Source organism: Dermochelys coriacea, chromosome 2 (assembly GCF_009764565.3).
Source record: "Dermochelys coriacea isolate rDerCor1 chromosome 2, rDerCor1.pri.v4, whole genome shotgun sequence".
Taxonomy (NCBI): Eukaryota; Metazoa; Chordata; order Testudines; family Dermochelyidae; genus Dermochelys; species Dermochelys coriacea.
In genome coordinates this window covers 228829817-228857187 of record NC_050069.1, presented here as the reverse complement: position 1 = coordinate 228857187, position 27371 = coordinate 228829817, and the positions used below count along the sequence as shown (strand labels likewise).

Below are 27371 nucleotides of genomic sequence, written 5' to 3'. Positions count from 1 at the left end.
CTACTCCACTTGCCGAAACAAGAGAAGAGCAAAGGGAAGTTCCAGCTATCATCACTGGCGGTAAGAAGGAACTGAGGGGGTGCTCTATATTGGACGCCACGAAGCATGACTCCAGGGGGAGCCCAGGCCAACCCTATGTTTGCTGCTAGGGGAAAAATCTTCTGGCTACTGTGCACGTGCGCGCATACACACACCTGATTGGAATTGACATGAACAAGCAGTCGAAGAAGAAGATCATCCTAGCATTTAAATGAATTGTAAACACGGGATATCTCTGTGTTCCTCTCTCTTTGAAATGTATACCAAATAATCTGTGAATGGAGGAAGAACAGGCAATTGTCTTATGTTAATTCGTATTGCTAAGTACTGGTGATTGACCCACTTCAAAGACACCCTGATTACTATTGTTCCGAGGGACTCCGACTTATTAAAGAAGTCCTGAAATTAAATAAAAGATCCTTGAGTCCCAATCCTTCTCATCTCAGATCTGCTTAAGCTTCATCCGGGGAAGTTTGAGTCGCAAAATTGAGGTCCCAGTTATGCTGGTACTCCCTGAAGGCGATATCAGACATTGGATTATAACATTTGAACTAAATTCTAAAGGAACTCTTTGAAACTACAAAGCTCACCATTTTTGCTATGAATCTGAACCTCAAAAATTGAACTCATGTCTGTATGTATATTGATTTTTTTAACTATACTCTCTCTCTTTTTTAAAATAAATTTTAGTTTAGTTAATAAGAATTGGCTGTATGTGCGTATTTGGGAAAGATCTGAAATATTCAATAACCTGGGAGGTAACATGTCCAATCCTTTGAGATTGGTAGAAACTTTTCTTTTATTTGATGAAATAAAATTTTCAGAAATCTTGTTGTACTTAAAGTACTGCACAGAATCTTTTCGGGGGGATAAGGCAAAGCGCCACATTTACTGGTAATACATGTATCAATCAATACTGTATCATATGCATGAGATATATATTACACTCATGCAATCACATACACACACAAGCACACTCTGTCTTGTTGTTGTTACCAACTAGTTGCTCCCCTTAACTTCACTGGTCAGATGAGTTGGATTGGAGTGGAACCAGGCTTCTGTCGATCCAGATCGATGCTCTGATGTTGACAAGATGAGACTTGGGGTCCTCTGCAAGACACCTCACATTTATAGCAGCTTCCCTCTCATGCAAATCTATACCAGATACAAAATCTGTGTCTGTGTCAGTAGGTCATCTGTGGCGCTTCCTTCTGGGTGTTGTCTTAATGCTGCCACATTTATTTTCAAAGAGGGTGTTTTCAAAAGAAGGTGCTCGCTTCTAACTCCCAAGGCCATCTATATGTCTGATCTTCTTTAATGAGCCAATTTGACAAGTTCTATTGTTCTTGGGTCTGGCTTCCATCCTCTCCAACTGTTGCAGCTGTCTGGAGGTGCTTGCCTTCCACGCCTTACTCATTCACACCTCATTCATTCAACAGGGGAATTGATTAAAAGGGGAGAGATCATGTTCTACTCCTAGCGAGAAGACATTTTTCTTCTACCTTAACTATCCTTAGGGGCTATAACATTATAACAAGGCTCAATACAAAGTTTCTATATAAGGATTTGATACAAAGTTCCTATATCAAAGGACTTGATACAAAGTTATATGAAAATAGAGGTTATATATGGAAAGACTTAATACAAGGTTATATGAAGAGGCATAATACAAAGTCATATGAAAATGATACATAGTTATGCAAAGATGCTTAATGCAGAGATTTATCTACAATCTTCACCATATTGGATTTGAGTACCTGGATGGAGGCCTAAGGCTAGGTTACTTTGAGGGAACTGTGTTGCTGGTTTCTGGGCAACCAGGGAGGTAATAAAGAAGCTGCTTTATACTGGCTTGGTATAAATCTAAGTATTGAAAATATCCACCAGCTTTGGAAATCATCTGCCCTATTCTTTGCAATTCACCCTAATCGAGTCACTTCAGCTGGCCCCCACTCGGACCCTGGTCACAAACCCATTTTCCTAGACCCTTTGACAAATAGATATACTTTGAAGAAACAGTTTTTGTTTCACTTGAATCAGCTGCTGTCACAGGGCCCAGAGGAAAAGGGCTTGCAGATGACAAACAAAGCTGGGCCTGTTGGGCAAACACAGTTGGTAAATGCTCAGAGATCCAGTTCTTGATTGGAAGAACCATGTAGTTCCACCCAGAGAGGGGTGAAGGTAGTAAAACCTGTCACTCTAAGGGTATACTCAACAGGAACTAAAAAGGGTCTAAAATGTAGCTTGCCCTGTAACCATGACAATACCATTCATACAGTGTGTTAATTCTGATGTTCCAATCCATTAAACCAAACTGCATATTTACCTATACTGAAACTTAGTTATAAACTTTGCTTTTTGTAGTGTGCAGTTATCTTTAGCTTAGTGAACAATAGGCAACACTGGGCCTAGTGATTTAAAAAACAAGAAAAAAAAATGGCCCATTGTGGCAAACTGAATCTACAAGATCACTTTATGCAGGTACTGAGTGTGGGAGGAAAAAAAAATAGTGCCCTATGCCACTGGTTCCCTCTAAAATTACACTTACACTATTAAATCCACAACATTGTGTGCACATCCACATTTAAGAAAGATCTTAAAGAGATCATCTGTCTTTCATAATATTTTGCTCTTGACATACTGTTCTCATTGTCCTATAAACACCAAAGTGGCATAATGTGGGTTTTTCCACCAGGGACTTAATCAAAACAAACCCACACCCATATATGCGGCAAAAGTGCTCTTCACAATTGAAGGAAATATGAGGCCCAGCTGAAGGTGCTTTCCAGCCCTGACTCGAAAGGGGACACAGAACACAACACACTTCTGGATGCAGTCACAGAGAACACTCAACTGCAACAGCAACCAGTCCTAGTGAAAGACTAAACTAGTGCTATTCTAGATAAGCAAAGCTAAATTTCAAACTAGATATTAATCTAACTAGACTACTTACATGAATTTCAAAATAAGTTATTACATTCTCACTTCTGACTCAAAGTGGTGGTTGCAGTGACATTTTAATATATACTAAATTGATAAAACATATGACCAACAAAGAAAGACACACCCTGGAAAAGAATTAAAATTAAAAACCTTGGCACAATTGTCCAAAATGGAACAAGCAACCTGAAGAGAAATGACTTAGGACGATCACACCACCAACAACAGTTAGTTTGCTTGAGATAATGACACCCCAGCCTAAACATTAGGACAGCCATATTTTCTGGTTGGCCATCTACATTTTAAGTCTTAGCTTTGCAAGAACAAGTTAAAAATTAGTTAGACAAGTTAGATATGTTCCAATCACCAGGGCCTGATGAAATACATCCTAGAATACTCAAGGAGCTGATTGAGGAGGTATCTGAGCCACTAGCGATTATCTTTGAAAAGTTATGGAAGAGATTCCAGAGGACTGGAAAGGGGTAAATATAGTGCCCAGCTATAAAAAGAAAAATAAGGACAGCCCAGGGAATTACACCAGTCAGCTTAACTTCAGTTCCGGGAAAGATAATGGAGCAAACTACCAAGCAATCGATTTACAAACACCTAGAAAATAATAAGGTAAGTAACAGCATGGATTTGTCAGGAACAAATTATGTCAAACCAACATAATAGCTTTCTTTGACAAGGTAACAAGCCTTGTGGATGGGGGCAGAAGTGGTAGATGTGCTATATCTTGACTTTATGAGAAAGTCATGCAAGACGGTATCAAAAGTCTTACTAAACAAACTATGGAAATACAACTTAGATGGAGCTACCATAAGGTGGGTGTATAACTGGTTGGAAAACCATTCCCAGAGAGTTATGAGTGGGTCACAGTCAAGCTGGAAAGGCATATCGATTGGGGTCCCTCAGGGATCAGTTTTGGATCCAGTGCTGTTCAATATTTTCCATCAATGATTTAGATAATGGCATAGAGAATACACTTACAAAGTTTGCGGATGATACCAAGCTGGGAGGGGTTGCAAGTGCTTTGGAAGATAGGACTAAAATTCAAAATGATCTGGACAAACTGGAGAAATGGTCTGAAGTAAATAGGATGAAATTCAATAAAGACAAATGCAAAGTACTCCACTTAGGAAGGAACAACCAGTTGCACACATTCAATATGGGAAATGACTGCCTAGGAGTGAGTACTGCAGAAAGCGATCAGGGATCATAGCGAATCACAAGCTAAATATGAGTGAACAGTGTAACTGTAATGCAAAAAAAGCAAACATCATTCTGGGATATATTAGCAGGAGAGTCATAAGCAAGACATGAGAAGTAATTCTTCCACACTACTCTGTGCCGATTTGGCCTCTGCTGGAGTATTGTGTTCAGTTCTGGGTGTCACATTTCAGGAAAGATGTGGATAAACTGGAGAAAGTCCAGAGAAGAGCAACAAAAATGATTAAAGATCTAGAAAACATGACCTACGAGGGAAGATTGAAAAAACTGGGTTTGTTTAGTTTGAAGACAAGACAGATGACATAATGGTTTTCAAATACATAAAAGATTGTTAGAAGGAGGAGAGAGAAAAATTATTCTCCTTAACTTCTGAGGTTAGGACAAGAGGCAATGGGCTTAAACTGCAGCAAGGGTGGTTTAGGGTGGATATTAGGGAAAACCTTCAGTTAGAGCAGCTAAGCACTGGAATAAATTGCCAAAGGAGGTTGTGGACTCTCCGTCACTGGAGATTTTTAAGAGCAAGTTGGAAAAACTCCTGTCAGGGATATTCTAGAATGAAATACTTAGACTAGATGACCCCTCGAGGTCTCTTCCAGCCTATGATTCTATAGGCAAAGTGATCAGAACTTTTTTTTACTAGCCTGAAATTAAGAATATTTTCTTCCACAGTTTTAAAAGAAACTTCTACTGTTTCCACTTTATTTTCTAGAGGAGAGAGCGTCTATGCAACTTATGATTCTGAATCAGGCTGCTCAAATCTGTTTCATAACAGATGGATTGCTAACAAAGTAAATTCAGTCTTTGATTATTTCACAGTAAAGGCCTGATTCAGTAGCCATTAAAGTTAATGGGAGTCTTTCACTGATGATCCAGCCCCCAGATGATAGAGAAAAACAGATATTTATATGCTGAATGCACTGCCTTAAGTGTAATGGTGACCAAGAGTTAAAATGGAGATTGGAAAAAAGGCTTTTTGTCTTACTCATCCCTTTAAGTTATTAGAGTATGCACTACTACATAGTTCACCATTATGGTCCCATTTCTTATTTGTCTTTTCTTTGCAGAGCCCATTAAAAAGTGAAGATTTAAAAAAACCTCTTGAGAACAATGTAGACTTTTTTGGATTAAAGTTAAAAAACAAAAATATTTAAGGGGAGCTAATGTTGACATTCCTATTTTCTAACAGGGTGGGTGGGGCTAGATATGCAAACAATTTTATCATATTATTCCTGTCATCTCAAAAGACTTTTTCCACAGAACATTGTTCAAGTTCAGTTTATAGAAGAAACTTAGAAAAATTTTGCCTCATAAGAGTTGCCTTTAATTTGGATAAATATTAGAATCCCCTGAAACCCTCTTCCACTCAGTTCGACTCCAGAATTCACCCCTCAGATACCTTTATTTAGCAACACTAGGCCCAAGCTGGCCAGGCTCAATCACAGGGGGTGGATGCAGGGTACATCACAAAACCAAGTTATACAACCAAACTTTTCCTTATATACATATTTACTAAACACCTGCATGTCTTACTACACGTTATATCACGTACTTCATGCTTGGCTTGGTTGCTTTTCAGGAACTAATCCCTGTACAGCATGCTCTGTCCATATGCAGTTCACTATAACCTGATATCTACATTCCAGGCGTATCTTGTCCATTGTCCCTAGTACAAGGGTGTTCCTGTTTATTTTAGCTAGAGTACTTGTGACACCTTAGAGACTAACAAATTTATTTGAACATAAGCTTTCGTGGCCTAAAGCTCTACCTCACAAAAGCGTATGCTCAAATAAATTTGTTAGTCTCTAAGGTGCCACAAGTACTCCTTGTTCTTTTTGCTGATACAGACTAGCACAGATACCACTCTGAAACCTATCTTTGCTAGAATGATTCCAGCCTAATGCTTATTACATCCTTATCTAAAACTTAACCTTCCATTCACATCCTCTGAGAAATGAAGGTTTATTCATGTCAAGTTAGACATAATAAAAACTGTAGAACATTATTGTAACTGAAACAGTATTGCCAGTAAACATCACCAGCTCATCTTTTCCCTCCTCCAAGTCATTAAAAAAATATATAAAATAGAATAGTTCCCAGGAGGTGTTCCAGAAGATATTACAGCACATGGAAAACAGAACAGGGGAAATTACAGAGTTTTGAAATACATCATAGGAGAAAGGAGATGGGGAAAGATTTAAAATCCCCACAAGAAATCCATGTAACTAAACAGAATTATGTTTTAAGATTTCCCATCTTTATTACTTCCAATTAGAAATATGCACTCCAGTGCACAAGCCCAACAATGGCTCTTCTTCCCATTTAAGCCCCCAATAAGACATAAGTGGTGCAGTCAACTTTATTTGAGCCCTCTGTGCTGGGGAGAATTTCACCTTTGAACAGTGGAATGATAGATAAAGATAGCGCTTGAGGTAATTTAAAATGTAAAGAATGTGCAGTAATCTAATTCCAAAGAACTTACAGTTTAAGGTCTCATCTTCCCAAATTTCAGTTTGTTTGTGTGTTTTCACCACATCAAATGGCAAAGTTACTGTAGCTGCAATCTATTAAAGAGTAAACAGACTATGGCATAAGCTTGCTGATGCTATCACATTTTACGTGAAATATTAATAAAGTGAGTTGGTTATAATTTAAACATAGATTTACTATGGTCATATATATCACTTTATTTAACAAGTTCGTGAAGCAAGCCAAAATTAAATCTCATTAAATACACAAAATAGAATAGCTGCTTAGAAAACTTAGACTGTATACATTACTGACATGATATAAATTTATGCATAATGCCAAAAGAACCCAATCCTTCTCATAAGGACTTCCAATGGAAGCAGGGATGGGAACCAAAGTGGCTTCTTCTTTTGTACTGAACCTGATGGTTGTAAAAGTTTCCATTTTAGCATAAATGCATGTCTGTTGTGCATTACTCAAGTGCCCTTCACAACCAACTTGGACAGTAGACCTCATAATTGAGGTACACTTTCTCTGTAAAACTAAACTTGTGGGTTGCTTACTTAGTCCAGGTCTACACTACAAAGTTCTACACTACGAAGTCAGTCAGGAGTGTGACGAGACGGATCCTTGTCTGACGGAGCTGTGCCAGCAAGAGCCCTTAGTATAGAGGCAGTTAACATATCAAAACTGCACTTTTTCTGGTATAGCTTATTTTGTTCACGGGAGCTGGAATAAGCTACAACAAAAAACACAGTATTGCAGCAGAAGGTGCATCCACATTAGGAGTATTTTGCTGGAATAGTATACTGGCACAGCTATACTGGCAAAATGCTTCTAATGTAGGTCTGTTCTTAAATTCTGGTGTAAGCTCTGGAAGATGCTGCTTATCTGTATATATAGCTTGCAGCAATAATAAACATAAGACAAGTAACAGGTCTTCTATTTGTGCAAGATATACAAACAGAAGATTAAACCACAGTATGACACTTCACCCCATATTCTTCATAGTGATATTGTAATGGTATTATAGCATAATTATGATGCATTTTACGCAAGACGGGTCATGTGAGGTGTCATTGGAAAAGTTATGATTTGCTGAATACAATTATCCTAATTGTATGCATGTATCATTTTTGTATCTAAAAAATTTAGGAATATTGACTATGTATCCGTATTTCAAATCGTGCTTACTCTGGGTGACACCCACAGTTAGCTTTTCTGGTACAACAATGAAGAAGCCAGACAATGCTGATGGCCCATCAACAAAAGCAATGGACCTTGGAAGAACTTAACCTTCCTGTCAACATGCCAGACAGCCTGTAAGTAATGGCTGCTATGACTCTACATGTAACCAGGCCACATGATTCTGGACTCCATCTTGTGAATGCTGGTGAAAGTGCAGGCTGGAGGGCTTTGCAGCTTGTCACAGCAGCACAGTGCGAGAGGGAGCCCAGGCTAGTGGGTCAGAGGGCTCAGTGGCACCCCAGTTCCAGCATCTCCTTCTTTTAGATTCCTGGTGTTTCTTGTCATTTGTTTGTCTTTCAAGCCCTAATCCTGAAACTGGATCCACTAGCTTCTATTCCAGTGCATCACTGAGGGATCTGGACTTTAGATTGTAAAACCTCAGAGGAAAAGTGACTATACTGAGGTGTGTGCTTTGTTCATGATCAAACACATTCAATTTTGCTTTACAGTACTCTATACACTACAGTTTATTTTGCAATTTCAACTATGAGGTCTCTCTACCAAAACAAAATCTGCTATTGTATCTACCCACAGATGGTTTGGTATTCCCTCACTTGATTATATATATTTAAAAGAGTTTTTAAAACATTAGCTAGCTACTAAAAAGTATTAATTTTAAAAATCCTGAATTGTTTTTCTTTTTGTTGAGAAAACATATGTATGTTGTGTAACATACAGTACACATATGCTATAGAAAATACGTCATGGCTATACTAATCACAATGCTGTGTTTATCATCTGTAAAAAAATACATGTGAAACAGAATTATTTTTAAAGTATGATTAAAACCCCAAGACAACAGTATTTTCACATGATTGCTGCTTACAGTAAATTGTCCAAATAAACTGAAGTCAACCATGTAACAATCAACTGAGTTTCCTGAGAGGTTGTGATTCCACCATCCCATTATGTTAATAATGATCTTGAAATGAAGTTGTGAGTTTAAAAACAAATTAGATCTAACAGCCAAATATCTTAAAAATGTAAACACGCAGGAAAGGATGAGAATACTTTCAATATCATTAACTCCCCCTCCCCACCAGGCATACGTCATGTTGTCCTTGTTAGAAAAAGTGAAAAGGCAGCATTTATACTATGTATATGTTAAAATAGATCTAAAAGCCATCAAGTATTTGAAAACAGCACATTCTAGCTTTGCTGTTGTGGTTATTTTGATGCCTAACAGTTGTCCATATAGTGCTTCTTTTCAAACAAACTATTTTCACCAAGTTAACATGACAGAAGTAATGTGGAAATAACAGCCAGCTTTGGCAAAGTTCCGGCTAACTGTAGGCTTCAGCTGTGATTGTTGCCTGAACTCTGCCAATACTTTATTTTATTTTTGTTAATTGCAGCTACATGCTCCATGACTTAACAGGCTGCTAAAATTTGTAGTAACAGAAAAAAGTTTTAATAAGATTTCCAATCAAAACTACCTAGATATCTTTTACACTTGTATTTTACTTAAACATTTTATTACATATTTTCCAATTTGCCTCACTTACAAATAAAAGCAATAAGAATTCAAATGTTTTAATCACCAGATAACTTTATGTATAGCTAAAGACACGTTGATTCTAGCCTTGTGTTCAACAACATTCACAATTTGTGGGAGAAGCTCATGTAATTTCACTCCTTGTGCTTCATTAATTACATATACAAACTCCCAATGAATTGAACAGTTTATTTATTAGAAACATCCTAAATGAAGACATGTTAGTCTGTGGTGTGGTTGATGATATGGCATTGAACAGAATACTTTGGAGGGAGAGGACTCGTAGAGAGAACCCCATCTGATGGGATTAAGTTTGCTTAGAAATATCAGCAACAGAAAAGACTTACAGAGCCAGCTGCTGCCCCTGAAGTAAAGCTGATCATAAACGTTGGTTCACGTGCATCCAATGTCTTGCACAACCGCTTCTTCATGAGTTCATAATGATACCAGTACATTGCTATGGAGATAGAAAAAAAAAAAACACAACCAAAACAAATCTCCAAAACCAGAAACTTGCAATAAGCAACATAAATCTGTGTACCAAACACAGAAGAACTAATTCATTTCCCTTTTATATCTCTTACTTGTCTAAAAACGTTACTGTTTGCATGCTCTTACCCTAAGAATGCCAGAGCAAAGAAAGGGAAGAAAAATCCAAACAAAAACAAAAAAAGGGGAGAGAAAGAAATAAAGAAAAGGATGCAAATTTAAAAAGAGAAGGAAGGAGACAGAAGAGATTGGGAAAGAGAAAGGAAGAAGAGTACCGGCAAAAATCAAAAGAAGGGTACTAAGGAAAGTGGTAGCCCTCATATTTATGAAAGAACTGAATGAGTAGGACATACAACCAACAGCTGTGCTGGTTTTTTGTTTTTTTAAAAGCAACAGATCAAGAGACTGAAAACAGTGTGTATTTATTTGAATGTGTACTATTAGTAATAAATGGCTGAATATGTATATACAGCTAGGTTTATTTCAATGTGCATAATTGCACACCCATACATACTTGTCACATATTATCTAGAGGAAACCATAATTCAATATGCTGTTAAAATTAATAGAAAATTGCATACTTCACTTTCACCAAATGTGGTTGGAAAGTTTTATTTCTAAACCAAATTCCTACAGAGTACAAAGGCATTTGCACTTATTGAGAACTAAATCTATAACAAATTTTCAATTTTAAAAATAATCCATTTTCTGTTAGAGTGAAAAAAAATCTGAACATTTCATAAAAGGCTGTACACATTCTGCTCTTCCTCACATCCATACTCATAATTCAAAACACAGCCAAAGGGATAGTCACGATTACAATAATTCTGAACGATAGTCTCAATAAAAGTTGTCTCTAAAGTGGCTATTATTCTGTGGGAAACAAAAAAATGTTGATGCTACTTGAACTTGAGGTTTACAGTGACACTGAGTTTATCTTGGAACTTTGCTACATAGATAAACTAGATAATCTTTCAGATACTTTGGAAAGGCAGCCCAAGATTTCAGCATGATAGTTCTAAAACTGTTTGAGGAAAACAGGTTTCCTTCAAGTGGGTCACGAGATTATTACATGGGGGTCGTGAGCTGTCGGCCTCCACCCCAAACCCTGCTTTACCTCCTGTATTTATAATGGTGTTAAATATATTAAAAGGTGTTTTTAATCTATAAGGGGGAGGTCGCACTCAGAGGTTTGCTGCGTGAAAGGTGTCATCAGTACAAAACTTTGTGAACCACTGAAGTAGATCAAGCAAATTAACACTAGCAGCTCAAAAATCACATATACACCTAACATCTGTGTTGATGGCAGGATTTCCTGTAGGGAATTTCCAAAAAACTATTTCAAACTTCCATGTCTATAGTTAAAAGGATGTGCTATATACAGTTCCAAGACAGATTAATTCTGAACAATAAAATTAAAATTCTTCCATGCTTGCATGAGGTTATTTACTGGCTCTGGGGTATGCAAATTGATCGTTGCAAGGAATAGAGACTGAATAATGAAACTATCTGTTGGTTTTGTGGTTTGAGAGTTTTATCCCTATGAAATCCGATAAAACAAGTTTCCTCAGCCCAGTAGAGAACAAGAAGTAGGGATGTGGGAGCAAAAGTGTATTCTGTGACCCTCTCTAGGCAACTTGGCATTTTCTTCCCCTTCTCTCCCTTAGCATATTGTAAATATTTTCATATGAAAAGTGTTCTGCACTAGGGTAATCATTACTCTGTTCCAGTATAGCAATTCCTATGTAAGTAAAAAGTAAGAACCTACAGATCATAAAATTAAGACATAACAGGATATTTTTTAAAATTAATTTCCCTTCATGAATTAACTGAAAAAGTTGGTTACATTTCTATGTATATTTTCAGTGTTATTTCCCATTCACATTTTAAACATAAAAACTTTAACAACACAGAGCAAAGGTTGTCCAGTGCTGCTTTGTGCTGTTCTGTGATGCAGAGAGAGTGTTAAGCTTAACTTAACCCTCTGAAAAACAGGAAATACAAAATCAAGGTACAAGCTACCCCTTCAAACATGACCTTAACTCTTTCCCCTGAAGATGGCAAAATAGCCACTGGGAATGCTTCGGTTAGTGTAGGTTCCATAATAAAGAGACCTGAGAAACAACTACAATACTGTGCAATTGTTTTGTGTTGTGTTCCACACGTTTCAACTGCAGCATTTTTTTGCCTCCAATTCCAACTACCGTTCACTGAGTTAGGTGCAGCTGTACTGAATGGAGGTGGGATAAGCTGGAGCAGGCTGGCAGAATTGCTGCTGTGAATGTTGAGAGGTGCATGTGTACCCTGAAAGATCAACTATGCCTAATTTCAGCACTAAATTCTGTGGCAGTAGAGGAACACAAAAGCATTTTCTTGTCATGGGGATTGTTATCTGTTTGGTGGCACATATGACAGTGGTCATTAGGGGCTAGTGAGGAATCAGTGAAGGCAATGTCTCAGAAAAAATCCGCAGGGCAAGAGTGAAGGGGAACTAAAAATGGAACCAGATTGCTGGCACTTAAAAAGGTCGTAGAGCAGTTTTTAAACTAAGCGCTGGGGGAAAGCCAACAAGTGTGGAGGACCACGTGGTTCGGACAGAGACATTCCTTAGGGGAGGATCTATTGGAGATTCTCTATGTTCTTGTAAGGAGGAGAGAATGGATAATGATAAAATACAGGTAGGATCTGATGAGAAACAGTAAAATGAAAAAAAGTTCTATTCAATTATATCATGTAATGGTAGACAGCTTCAAAGTTTTTAAAGTGCTTATATACCAATGCTAGAAGTCTAAATAAGAAGATGGGTGAACTAGAGGATATTGCTATAACAGGCATCACAGAAACTTGGTGGAATGAGGATAATCAAAGGGACACAGTAATATCAAGGTACAAAATATATCAGAAGGATAGAACAGGTCATGATGGTGGAAAACAATATGTGAAAGAAAGCATAGAATCAAATGAAGTAAAAATCTTAAATGAACCAAACTGTACCACAGAATCTCTATGGATAACAATTCCATGCTCTAATAATAAGAATATAGCAGTAGAGATATATTACCAACCACCTGACCAGGATGGTGATAGTGACTGTGAAATACTCAGGGAGATTAGAGAGGCTATTAAAATAAAAAACTCAATAATAATGGGGGATTTCAACTATCCCCATATTGACTGGATACATGTCACCTCATGACAGGATGCAGAGATAAAGTTTCTTGACATCTTAAATGACTGCTTCTTGGAGCAGCTGCTCCTGGAATCCACAAGAGGAGAGGCAATTCTTGATTTAGTCCTAAGTGGAGCATAGGATCTGGTCCAAGAGGTGAATATAGCTGGACCGCTTGGTAATAGTGACCATAATATAATTAAATTTAACATCCCTGGAAAACACCACAGCAGCCCAACACTGTAGCATTCAATTTCAGAAAGGGGGACTACACAAAAATGAGGAAGTTAGTTAAACAGAAATTAAAAGGTACAGCGCAAAAAGTGAAAACCCTGCAAGCTGCATGGAAACTTTTAAAGACACCATAATAGAGGCTCAACTTAAATGTATACCCCAAATTAAAAAACATAGTAAGAGAACCAAAAAAGTGCCACCATGGCTAAACAACCAAGTTAAAGAAGCAGTGAGAGGCAAAAGGGCATCCTTTAAAAAGTGGAAGTTAAATCCTAGTGAGGAAAATAGAAAGGAGCATAAAATCTGGCAAATTAAGTGTAAACATATAATTAGGAAGTCCAAAAAAGAATTTTAAGGACAACTAGCCAAAGACTCAAAAAATAAAAGCAAAATTTTTTTAAGTACATCAGAAGCTGGAAGTCTTCTAAACAACCAGTGAGGCCACTGGACAATCGAAATGCTAAAGGAGCACGCAAGGACAATAAGGCCATTGCGAAGAAACTGAATGAATTCTTTGCATTGGCCTTAACAGCTGAGAATGTGAGGGAGATTCCCAAACCTGAGCCATTCTTTTTAGGTGACAAATTTGAAAACTGTCCCAGATTGAGGAGTCCTGAGAGGAAGTTTTGGAACAAACTGATAAACTTAATAGTAATAACTCACCAGGACCAGATGGCATTGACCCAAGAGTTCTGAAGGAACTCAAATATGAAATTGCAAAACTACTGTGACGGGGCAAGGCCAAATAGCTAGGGAAGAGTAGTGGGAGATAGATATATTAGGTCCAGGCTAAACAATCCCTGGTTCCAGGATAAGTGAAATGGCAACTGCTCCAGTTCAATTAAGACACCTGGGGCCAATTAAGAACTTTCCAGAAGGCAGGGAGAAGGCTAGGTTGATTGGGACACCTGAAGCCAATCAGGGGCTGGCTGAAACTAGTTAAAAGCCTCCCAGTCAGTCAGGTGGGAGTGCATGTCAGGAGCTGTGGGAAGAAGTTGTGTGGTTGGAGAGGCTGAGTAGTACACACCATATCAGGCACAAGGAAGGAGGCCTTGAGGTAAGGGTGAAGCGGAGCTTGAGGAAGTGAGGGCTGCTGTGGGGGAAGAAGCCCAGGGAATTGTACATGTCATGTTTCTAAAAGGTCAGCTACCATAGCTGATACTATTAGGGTCCCTGGGCTGGAGCCCGGAGTAGAGGGTGGGCCCGGATTCTCCCCCCCCCCCCCTTTGCCCCCTGATTAATCACGGAGACTGGAAGGCAACAGAAACTGTGCAAGGAAGGATAACTTCTCCTCACCTCCCTCGCTGGCTTATGATGAAAATGGCTCAGTAGACCATGACCCTTGTCTCTAGAGAAAGAAGGGTTATGTGGAGGGTCACAGTGAGCCTCTGAGGCTAGCGAAATCTGCCTGGACATGTGGGACCCACGGAGGCAAGAACAGAGCTTGGTCACACTACTAACTGTAGTCTGTAACCTATCATTTAAAGCAGCTTCTGTACCAAATGACTGGAGGATAGCTAATGTGACACCAATTTTTAAAAAGGGCTCCAGAGGTGATCCCGGCAATTACAGGCCGGTAAGCCTGACTTCAGTACTGGGCAAACTGGTTGAAACTATAGTAAAGAACAAAATTGTCAGACATATAGATGAACATAATTTGTTGGAGTAGAGTAAACATGTTTTTTGTAAAGGGAAATCATGCCTCATCAATCTACTAGAATTCTTTGAGGGGGTCAACAAGCATGTGGACGAGGGGGATCCAGTGGATATAGCGTACTTAGATTTTCAAAAAGCCTTTGACAAGGTCTCTCGCTAAAGGCCTCCAAAAGTTAAGCTATCATGGAACAACAGGGAAGGTCCTCTTATGGATTGGTAACTGGTTAAAAGAAGGAAACAAAGGATAGGAATGAATGGTCAGTTTTCAGAATGGAGAGAGATAAATAGTGGTGTCCTCCAGGCATCTGTACTAGGACCAGTCTTATTTAACATATTCATAAATGATCTGGAAAAAGGCGTAAACAGAGAGGTGGCAAAATTTGCAGATGATAGAAAACTATTCAAGTTAGTTAAGTCCAAAGCAGACTGTTAAGAATTAAAAAAGGGATCTCACAAAACTGGGTGACTGGGCAACAAAATGGCAGATGAAATTCAATGTTGATAAATGCAAAGTAATGCACATTGGAAAACATAATCCAACTGTACATATAAAATGATGGACTCTAAATTAGCTGTTACCACTCAAGAAAGAGATCTTGGGAGTCATTGTGGATCGTTCTCTGAAAACATCCACTCAATGTGCAGCAGCAGTCAAAAAAGCGAACAGAATGTTGGGAATCATTAAGAAAGGGATAGATAATAGGACAAAAAATATCATATTGCCTCTATACAAGTCCATGATATGCCCCCATCTTGAATACTGCATGTAGATGTGGTCGCTCCATCTCAAAAAAGATATATTGGAATTGGAAAAGGTTCAGAAAAGGGCAACAAAAATTATTAGGGTTATGGAATGGCTGCCATATGAGGAGAGATTAATAAGACTGGGATTTTCCAGCTTGGAAGAGAGACATCTAAGGGGGAATATGATAGAGGTTTATAAAATCATGACTGGTGTGGAGAAAGTAAATAAGGAACTGTTATTTACTCCCCCTCATAATACAAGAACTAGGGGTCATCAAATGAAATTAATAGGAAGCAGGTTTAAAACAAACAAAAGGAAATATTTTTTCCACACAACTCAGTCAACCTGTAGAATTCCTTGCCAGAGGATGTTGTGAAGGCCAAGACTATAACAGGGTTCAAAAAAGAACTAGATAAGTTCATGGAGGATACGTCTATCAATGGCTATTAGCCAGGATGGACAGGGATGGTGTCCCTAGCCTCTGTTTGCCAGAAGGTGGGAATGGGCGATGGGATGGATCACTTGATGATTACCTATTCTGTTTATTCCCTCTGGGGCACCTGGCATTGGCCCGTCGGAAGACAGGATACTTTGGTCTGACCCAATATGGCCATTCTTATGTTATGTTCTAAGTGTGGGGTGGTTTGTGTGGAGTAGTCTCAGTGTTTGCCAGCTGTTTTTTATGCCTGACCCAAGTTTTGCCTTAGCAAGAGAAAGCGTGAGATTTTGTCCAATAGTGCTCAGTTCCTAAGGGATTCTGCAGCATATGGGAGTCTGTTTTCACTGCTGTGTGGGCTTGTGGTATAACTTCAGTGTTGCCCCTATCCTGACTCCTGTCTGCTCAAAAGTCTCTAGCTCAAGTTAGGTGGCATTTTAAACTCAAGCTAGCTGGCCGGTCAGGGGATATGGGTTAAAGTTCAAATATTGCTGATGCTCAAGCAGGTAATGCAGTGGGAACACCGCTACTCTGCATTGCTAATTTAATCACTCTGTGCAGCTCAAGTGTTATTTTACTGTGTAGCCGCTCTTACTCAAGCTAAGCTAACTCAAAAGGGGTTAACTAGAGCTAATTCCGAGTGCTAGTATGTGTGTTATTGGTGTGCAGGGGTACTGCTCAAAGAGGCAGAGAAAGTTGCATTGCAGTGATGGCATGTACCTTACTTTGTATTTCCTGGTGTTCAGAGGATTATAATTTAGTCACTCTCCACATTCTGGAAGGGCACAAGGCAGCACTGAATAACCTTAATCTGCGTAAATGAAGTTTTGGGGCAGTTAATTTCCCTGTTTTTAAAAATAAAAATGTTTTTAAAAAAAATCTCCATTTTTCTCATGAACCACAGCCAAGCTCTCCCCCTCTGTGTCTCTGACTCCCTGGCAGTAACTACACCTGTCACAAAAGGCACTGGCTGCACATCAATTCTAAATCATCTCCCATCTCTTTGCATGATCATCACAACCCAGTCCTTTCTCCCAGCCCTCCTCCCTATTGACAAGATATAAGCAGGACTCCGCAAGTTAAGTAGCTGGAGAGAAGATGCAGAGACTGACATGAAGTCCCTTACAGCTCCAAACCCACCACCATACCCACAGCTATATCCATCTCCATGTCCCAGCTGCTCCACCCTCCTATTTGTCTCTCAGTGTCTCTAATAAGATCAGAGAAAGGAAGGCGGTGGGGCTGTAAAGGTAGGAAAGGACAGAAGAGTGGAAATGCAGAGAGCCCTACCCAAATTTGAGTCCAGTGTATAGTGAAGTGGCTCTACACATCCATCTACAGCACAGGAGGCTCAGAGAGGGGTGAAATGGCCCATTCATCTCAGGGCTTGTCTATGCTACTGCTTAAATCGATGTAAGTTATGTCGCTCAGAGGTGTGACAAAACCACCCCCCTGAGTGACATAACTTACATCAACTTAAAGCAGTGTCTACATTCCGCTATGTCGGCAAGAGAGACGCTCTCTCGCCAATATAGCTTCCTCCTCTTGTTGAGGTGGAGTAATTATGTCGACAGGATTGTGCTTCACCAGATGCACTAAACTGAATAAGAACACCCCCACAAAGATGAATAGAGCCAGAAATAATAGCTTAGAGGTGTGAACTGTTCTATTAATCTCAGTGGGTATTCTCATCCCACCCCCCAAGCAGTTTGTGGGTTTGTGCCATGTACTGAGGATGCCTGTTCACATATCCCCACCCAGACTCAACAGGATGAGCCACTCATCCAAGGTCTCATCACCTCATGTTTCAATTATTGCAGAATCCTTCTCTCTGGCCTTAACAAATGCAATCTTGCCCCGCTCAAATTAATTCAGAATGCTTCTGCGGCAAAGATCACCTTCCTAACACTTTCTCTTGACCATCACATCCCTCTCTTTGCATACCTCCCATGGCTCCCTCTTCTCTATTGTATCAACTATGAGCAGCTTGTCTTCACTTTCAAGGCTCTTCAGGGTTTATCACCGCCCTATCATCTGTCATTCACTATTGAGTTTGTTGACACTTGCCTCCAATCATTCCATGATGCCTGCTTCCATCACTTGTTAAATTTTTCAGCAAGCACCTTTGGTGTTTTTCCCCCATGCTGCCCTTTACACTTGGAAGGTACTCCCAAAAACATCTGCAAAACTACCTCATTATCCACCTTCAAAAACTCTCCTTTGCCGAGATGCCAGCAAAACTCTTGACAACAGTTAGGCTGCTGGTGAGCTGAGACCACTGTCTAGCATGCTGACCAATACTCTCTCATTGTTTCCTTGTACTTCTTGTCTGTATCAATCTGTTGTCTCTTGTCATATACTTATTTTAAGCTCTTTGGGAAAGGGATCTTTTTATGTATGTGTATGTAAAGCTCCTAGCACAATGAAGTCCTGGCGCATGACTAGGGTTCTGAGGCACTCTGATAATACAACAAAATAAAAATAAAATAATAATAATTGTGCCTGCACTTGTGCTGAGCATGATTGTTCTCACCTCCCCACCTGATCTCAGCCCTGGGTACCTATGCCATGCACTGAGAGAGAGTGCTAATGACAGTGTCCTTGGGTTCAAGGGATAGCATTTGTTCTGTTAAACCACCTAGTGAGCATGCTGCACAATATGATTAGATGGTTACAGTCCATTAGAATAAGGCCAAAAATATAAGCTAACAGGAAAAGAGAAATTACATTTGACTTGAAGAAACTGTCTGACCCAGGAATCAAAAGGGATTTTAAAGCCAGCTCTCAAATGGATTTCAAGAGTGGTGGGTGATGTATATAGATGATGATATAGAAGAACAATGGGCATGCTTCAGAGATGTCTGCAAAGAAGCTGCCACAACTTCACCTGGACCAAGAAGATCAAAGAAAAGGGAATGGATACAGCTACATGCATGGAAATTGACTGAAGAACGAACCCCCCCCCCCAAGAAGCAAGTACAGGTGACCCAAGAAGACCACCACCTATTGCAATGGCAGTATATAGAGAAAGACAAAGTAGTAAAGAAGTTTATGTTGGAAAGATAAAAGAGAATGGCCTGATTAAAAAAGTTTTAGAAGCCAAAGAAGCGTCAGTGAGAGATGACTAAGTAACTGTTTCAGGTACGTAAGCAATTTTTATCCCAGTTCCAGAGTCAGAATTATATCATAAAAAAGTGAAAGATGGAAGATTGTTAACAAAAGAAGCAGAACAAAAGGAGCGATAGCAAGAACATTGGACATGTTAGTTTGTATCAGCAAAAAGAATGAGGAGTACCTGTAGCACCTTAGCGACTAAAATTTATTTGAGCATAAGCTTTCGTGGGATAAAATCCACTTCGTCAGATGTATGCAGTGGAAAATACAGTCGGTAGGTAGGTAGACAGACACAGACACACACAGAGATCATGAAACAATGGGTGTTGCCATACCCACTATAACGAGAGTGATCAGTTAAGGTGAGCTATTATCAGCAGGAGGGGGAAGAAAAAGCTTTTGCAGTGATAATCAGGATGGCCCATTTCCAACAGTTGACAAGAAGGTGTGAGTAACAGTAGGGGGAAAAATAAGCATGGGGAAATAGTTTTACTTTGTGTAATGACACATCCACTCCCAGTCTTTATTCAAGCCTAAATTAATGGTGTCCAGTTTGCAAAGTAATTCCAACTCAGCAGTTTCTCATTGGAATCTGTTTTTTAAAGTTCTTTTTGTTGTAATAAGACTTTTAGTTCTGTAATCGAGTGACCAGGGAGATTGAAGTGTTCCCCAACTGGTTTTTGAATGTTATAATTCTTGACATCTGATTTGTGTCCATTTATTCTTTTATGTAGAGGCTGGCCAAACCAGACAATGTACATTGCTGGCACAATGCCTCTCTGCCATGTACATGTATATATCTTCCTATTGTATTTTCCACTGCATGCATCCGATGAAGTGGGTTTTAGCCCACAAAAGTTTATGCTGAAATAAATTTTTTAGTCTCTAAGGTGCCACAAGAACATCTGAAGTACTCAACCAACAATTCCAGTTGGTGGATGCAAAGAAGGTGGAGAATTAAACATTTCACTGTTAGAAATTAAGCAGCTCAAAAACAGCAAAGCATCTTGTCAACATAAGATTACTGCTGAAGTGCTTTAAGTTGGTGAGAATGTGGCAGTACATGAACTTTGTAATATAGCATATGAGAGAAAGAACGTTGCCCAGTGGGCTGGAAGAAATGTATCATCTATAAGTTATCAAAGAAAGGCAACCAACTTGTGTGTGACAACTGGTGAGGAATAACATTACTTCTAGAACCTGGAAAACTGTTCTCCAGTATGCTATTGAACATAATCAAAAGTAGTCATAAATGAAAAACTGCATAATGAGCAAGCAGGCTTTAAACTGAAAAGACTGTGTGAAGATCACATCATTGCCCTGAGACAATTGATTGCAAAGGGCTTGCCTACTAGAGGATTTTCTTAAACATCATAGATTTAATCAAGGCTTTTGAGTGAATTCATAGAGAGTCATCATGGAAAGACAACCTGCGCTTCCTAGAAAAATAGAATCACTAGTCAAGAAGCTGTAAGAAGGTTCAAAATGATATGTAAGGACAGAGAGTGGAGAGACCAATTGGTTTGATAGCATCACTGGAATGGCAGCAGAGATTGCATTTTACAACCCCTTCTTTTCTGTATTGACAGATCATGAGATGCGAGGAGCAACATCAAAGGAAGATACAGAAGTTATGTAGAGTAGAGGAAAACTTCAAGATCTTGACTTTGCAGATGGCAGTGTTCTGTTGGACACAAATGATGATGCCATGAAAAAGACCACTATCAATGTCAAATGTGAGGCTGCCAAAATAGAATTAAGAATCAACCAAAAGAAAATGAAATTCATGGTCATTGAAAGAGGAGTCAGCAATGATGGTAATTATGTGATAGTGATAAATATGGTATGGTTAACAAGTTGTATATTTTGGAAGCACAATCAGTGCTGCTGGCCAACTCAATTAGGAGGTGGAAACAAGAATTGGGAATGCAAGTGGAGTTTTGTAGAGATTGGCAAATATTTGGAAAACTGCAGAGATTCACACAAGAACCAAGATAAAGTTCTATAATGTCATTGAGTTATATTTTTGGAAACTTGGCAAATGCTACAAGCCAACAAAAGAAAACTTAACGCATCACAGATATTTGTGGAGAATACTTGGTGTTCATTGGTAGGATAAAGTAACTATCATGTGTTGGATCGGCCAACAGATTACGGAGAGACAATAATTAAAGAAAGAAGGCTAAAGTACTTTAGGAATGTTGTACAGATGCCAAAAAAACATATTCCTAGACAAGCCCTTGACTGGACACCCCTTGGTAGAAGATGGGGGGGGAAAAGCTCAACAGATAACATATAAGAAAATAATTGAGAAACATGTATCTGTCATGGAAGTAGACTACAATTAAACAAACATTGCACTAGACAGGTGGAAACACTGGGGTGTCCTACTGGGTTGCACAAGAGCCTCTAATAATAATAAATATGATCAATGTTTCTTTCACAGAAGTATTTCTGAGTAAGCTATAGCTCGCACAGATGTCTGACTGTGTCTATAAGAAGAGGTACAAAAGCTTTTGTAGTGCAATAACTTGAAACATTTCTGAATTGGTTCTTGGTCCTGTTCAGTAGCTGGTCCTAGTGGCAGTCCATGCTGTACATTTAAGGAAGGAATTCTTAACTTTTCTGATGCAAAGCAATGGAAGATCTATCAGATTCCAAAAATGTTATTAGCAGCTTATTTCAGGGGGGCTGAATATTAGTTATCCCTTGACTAAATGACTCTGACTTTTCTTTGATCATTTGGTCTTTCATTCAGTCCCATTGTTCATGAAATCATTGACAAGCATGAGTTGATTAGGATAATGTAATTGCTTATGAGAGTCTTTCACCTTCTCTCTATTTAATTCTACTTTCCTTGGCAAGATTTCTAAAAGTAAAATCAGATGCTGCATGTAGCTCTTAGAGCACTTTGAAATATTGGTTCTTAAATCAGAAATATTGATCTCTGGACAAAACTTCCAATAAGGCTCCAGAAGGGCAGAATGTAGACAGAAAGTAATATCTACAACACACATGCTCTGAAAGTTGCCACGGATAGGACTCAAACTCACAGTACTTTGCGTGCTGGTCAGGTTCAATGGCCATAGCATATCACAGTGAGCCCACTCAGTTGCTGGCATCAGGCTGTGTGCAAAGTCTCTAACTTGCAACCGAGACCCAGTCTTGCTGCACGTGCACGTTTCACTCTCATTGGCAGATCAGTTTACCTTAAGCTGAGCTGGAGTTACAAACTTAATCCTCAATGGCTTTTGAAATATTGCTTCCCCAAAAGGTCAGTGAGTGTCATGCATTAGCTAAATAGATAAATCTTGAGTGAGTGAAATTAGTTTGGGGAGGATCAGAAGTACAGTTTGAACCCTAGCTGAGTGCAAAAAAAAAAAAATTAGAAAAAGCAGGTGATACTGTAAACATTTTTTTTAGGAGGACAATATCTGGGAAACTCCTTGCTCAAGTTACCCCAAATTTGAACCTTTAATCTTACTCCACATCCCCATGAGGCACAGCAAATTTGAAGACAGTCCAATTCAGCACATGGATTTTAAAGCACTTAGAATAGTAAAGCACTCTCAACCTTACTTAGAGCCACATGCTATAATGTTATCGAAGTATAAGGAAAAAATGTAAAGGAATTGACAAACAAGTATTCTCCATAACACAAACTTTGTGAGATAAACCCTTACCTGAGAAAGGTACATCTCTCAGAGCAGTGGGACCCCACCCCCTCCAGAGTGAACGCCAACCATCTTTGGCCATTGTATTATTGATGAATATACGCAGTTGCTTGTAAGATAATTGGCGAGACTGCATTTTAGTTCTGATTAACTCCAGTGGACTTACTACAGTTAATGAACCCACTGAAAATGAGAAAAGATTAAGGTTCATTAGTAAGACTTAAACAGTCAATTCTGTTAATAGAGCAATTTCCCAAACACTAAAAATAATCCAACTTTTCTCCCACCCCTATATTTTTGGTTCCTTTCAGCCAAAAAGATCAGAAGCTATGTCTTCATAGAGACCTAGGCCTGGTCTACACATAAAACTTAGGTCAACCTAACTGTATTGCTCAGGGCTGTGAACAATTTTGTGCTCTGTACAATATAGTTAGGTCCACCCAACCCCAATGTAGACATAGCAGCTCTGCCGATGGAGGAATTCTTCTGTCAACTAAGACACCGTCTCTTAGAGAGGTGGATTATCTGTAAAGTCAGAAAAACCCCTTCCATCAATGTAGGAAACATTAACACTACAGCAGCAAAGTTTCAGCACCATAGCTGTGTCACTAGGGTGTAGAAATACCCCCAGTGTGTGACAAACTGTACTAGTTTGCCACACACCAGCTGGCTATGTGGACAATGCTATCACATACTAAAAGTTCCATAACGCACACTATAAAACTTTTAGTGCATGGTAGCAGTCCCCATAGCGTGTGACTAACTAGTGAGCTGTACATTCGACCATGGCTTGCTGCACACTAGTACCTGGTCTACACTACAAACTTAGGTTGATGTAAGTTGCCTTTGGTCGTCCTGTTAGTGCATGTATCTACACTGAAATTTGTCTCTGGCCAACGTATGCACCCTGTTATAGTGACTTAGTAAAACTATGTCCCAGAACTGCCTTGAGTGACGGTAGACCTACTGAGATCAACACAGTGAGAATGTAGACACTATGTGACCTATATCGACCCTAACAGTTCTCCAGCAGTTGGCCTGCAATGCCCAACCAGTGACCACTCTGGTCACAATTATGAATTGCACTGCCACGGAAACCAGAAGCCACCACCATCTTTTAAAACACCCCCATATTTTTGAATGCCTTTTCCTGATTGCCCAAATTCACAAGCACACCTAGCAGCTCTCCCTTGTCGTGTGCAACTGCCCAACCAACCATAACAGCTCCACACACTAGATATGCTTTTGCTGGGAGTAGACAGCGGGTACTGGGTACCCTGGGCCTGTGGGGAGAAGAGGCTGTACAAGCACAGCTACAGACCAGCCATAGAAGCGTGGACATCTCTGAAAGATTGCACAGTGGTTGCAAGCAAAGGGGTAGGAGAGGGATCAGCAGCAATGACACATGAAAGAGAAAGAACTGCTGTAGAAGTACCACAAGGCCAGGGAGGCCAACCATCAATCTGGTGCGGAGCTGCAGACTGGTCACTTTTACAATGAGCTGCATACCATGAGTGGCAGAGACCCCACTAGTACCTTGCAGACTACCGTAGATACCCTGCTGGAGCCAGAGCACCGTACATGAACAGTGAGGAGGAGGAGAAAAAGGAGGAGGAGCGGGGAATCATGGGGAGAGGTGTGTCCAGCCATGCCAGGACCTGTTCGAGACTCGACCACAGTCTAGCCAGTCCCACCTGCCGAGTATGGATGAGTCTGATGAAGAGAAAGGAACCTTGGCTAAGTGTGTGCATGCATTTTTTTCTTACAGTGTTTAAATGTAAAGATGGTGCCCAGCTCAGCCGCAAGTTAACAAGACACAGGTATCGACTTTTCATTATTTTGCTCCTAGTGGTATAACAAACAGAGGTAGAGCTGGCATCTGCTTTTCATTCCCCTGTTGAGTTGCGGGAGGGCAAGCACATTTTTTTTAAATACACATAAGGATGTCCCTTGTATCCTCCTAAGAGATCTTGATGAAATTTTCATAGAGTTACTCTGCAATCCTCTCTGGAAGATCTCTAGGGATGGCAACCTTTTTTCTTCCTCTGCAGTTGTCAAGGTTCCTTCCCCACTCTGAACTCTAGAGTATAGATGTGGGGACCTGCATGAAAATCCCCTCAGCTTATTTTTACCAGCTTAGGTTAAAACTTCCCCAAGGTACAACTATTTTACCTTTTGCCCTTGGACTTTATCGCTGCCACCACCAAACGTCTAACAGATATATAATCGGGAAAGAGCCCGCTTGGAAACATCTTTCCCCCCCAAAATCCTCCCAAACATTTCCTGGGGAAGGCTTGATAAAAATCCTCACCAATTTGCATAGGTGAACACAGACCCAAACCCTTGGATCTTAAGAACAATGAAAAAGCAATCAGGTTCTTAAAAGAAGAATTTTAATAGAAGAAAAAGTAAAAGAATCACCTCTGTAAAAATCAGGATGGTAAATACCTTACAGGGTAATTAGATTCAAAACATAGAGAATCCCTCTAGGCAAAATCTTAAGTTAAAAAAAGATACAAAAACAGGAATATTCATTCCATTCAGCACAGCTTATTTTCTCAGCCATTTAAAGAAAAGAGAATCTAACACATATCTAGCTAGATTACTTACTAAGTTCTAAGACTCCATTCCTGTTCTGTTCCCGGCAAAAGCATCACACAGACAGAGAGAGCCTTTGTTTCTCCCTCCCTCCAGCTTTTGAAAGTATCTTGTCTCCTCATTGGTCATTTTGGTCAGGTGCCAGCGAGGTTATCCTAGCTTCTTAACCCTTTACAGGTGAAAGATTTTTTCCTCTGGTCAGGAGGGATTTTAAAGGTGTTTACCCTTCCCTTTATATTTATGATAGCAGTAGAACACTTCCCCACACTACTCTGTGATTACTTCAACAGGCACCACTGCAGTAAATAAGCTAGCACAGTGATACATAGATCTCAGGGGTTCAGGAGCCAAATTAGCAATCAACATTACCCAAAAGAACCACAGTAGTGTGAATTTGTTGTTTCATTTACCCTAGTACTATATATTAATATTTTAACTGTATGACAAGGGGAAATATTTAGTTTATATTAATCAGGAGGGTTAACTTTCAGCGGAGAATTAAACTGATTATTTCAGGTCATCCTAGGAAATTTTTCAAATACACCAAAGTAAAAGTGCTTGGAGCATAAGTTTTTGCTCACATAAGTCTCTTAAAAAATGAGACAGTCTAAGTGACTTAGGCTTACCTATTGTGCCATATTTATAAAGCTTGACCTGGTAAGAAATGGCTGCCAGTACCGGTCCAGACGTCGCTGCCCCTTCCCCCCCCCACAGCAGCAGCCAGAGCCCCAGGCCCTTTTAAATCGCCACCAGAGCCTAAGGCAGTGCGAGCCAGGCAGCACGGATGGGCTGGCTGGGGGAGGCTGAGCCCCTGAGCCCCGCCCCCTTTCTACCCAAGGCCCTGCACCTTCTGGGGGCCCAAAGCCAGGCTCCCATATCAGTAAGTCTTCTGTGTTACTTTCACCCCTGGCCTGACCTCAAAGCTAAATATTTTCCCCCTGATTCTTTCTTTATATAGAAAGGCAGCCTTTAACACAAAGTTTTTGATAGCGGCTCATGGATTCTGCATATTTATTTTTTATGCAAATGTTTTAAGAGATAATAAATTTAGGCCTTAACAATTCAGATCTCAATTTAAACAAGTTTATTTTTAAAAAGAAAAAATTATAGTTTAAACAACAAAAGGAAAAAAATCTGATTTTAAATTAAAAAAATACAATTTTTTTGATACTTTCAAAAAGAATTATTCATTTGTATTCACCCTGCTGAAAAGTGCCACACAGGTAGGCAGGTTTTTAAAAAATGCACACACAAATATGGGATATGGATGGACCAAGTTGCTTGATGGGAACTTGATCCTTAGCTCCCAGAGGTCTCTATGCCACTCATTTCTTCCCCACAACACATTGCTAAAATTTTCCAAAAGGCACTGAGCCAGATGGTGGTGTATGGCAGACTGGGATAACTACCTGTGGTGCACTGCACTTTGCATAAACACAACCACCCCTGGTCAGTACACGTAGCACTGCAAGAAACCAAGTATGCAGGAGCATGAGGGATATACTAACTTTGGTGACTGCATGCCATTGTAACTTGTGTCATTGTATGCCATTGTAACTTGTGTCGACCAAAGATTGAACTGTAGACATGGTCTAAGTCTTCACAAAGACAAGCCCTAACTCTCCCACAATTGTTGCCTAACACCTTGTCTATGCTAGAAAAGGTTTACTGATATATTTAATAATGGCACACAGTCCTAGTAAAGAATAGCTTATACCAACAGAATAATTCTTTTGCCAGTATAGCTTATACCAGTTCCCCCAAACAAAAGTATGTTGGGGGAGAGGGGAAAAAAATCACATTCGATTGACAAATATGCTGGCACAAGTTTTACGGGT

The 27371-nt window shown here is 39.6% G+C and overlaps 1 protein-coding gene across 3 annotated transcripts in view; it reads right to left on the bottom strand.

Annotated features, from left to right (window-relative positions):
• The window catches only part of SLC25A40 (solute carrier family 25 member 40), an 84394-nt gene that overhangs the window by 23264 nt on the left and 33759 nt on the right, over window positions 1–27371 (bottom strand). For 2 of the 3 annotated variants that reach the window (XM_038391277.2, XM_038391281.2), the window contains 3 exons: window positions 22945–23118; window positions 9766–9875; window positions 6689–6770 (listed from right to left, as the gene is read on the bottom strand). In XM_038391277.2, the coding sequence (XP_038247205.1) occupies window positions 6689–6770; window positions 9766–9875; window positions 22945–23118 (366 nt within the window). The remainder of the gene's footprint in view (window positions 1–6688; window positions 6771–9765; window positions 9876–22944; window positions 23119–27371) is intronic. The other variant, XM_043509378.1, reaches the window with a different exon arrangement.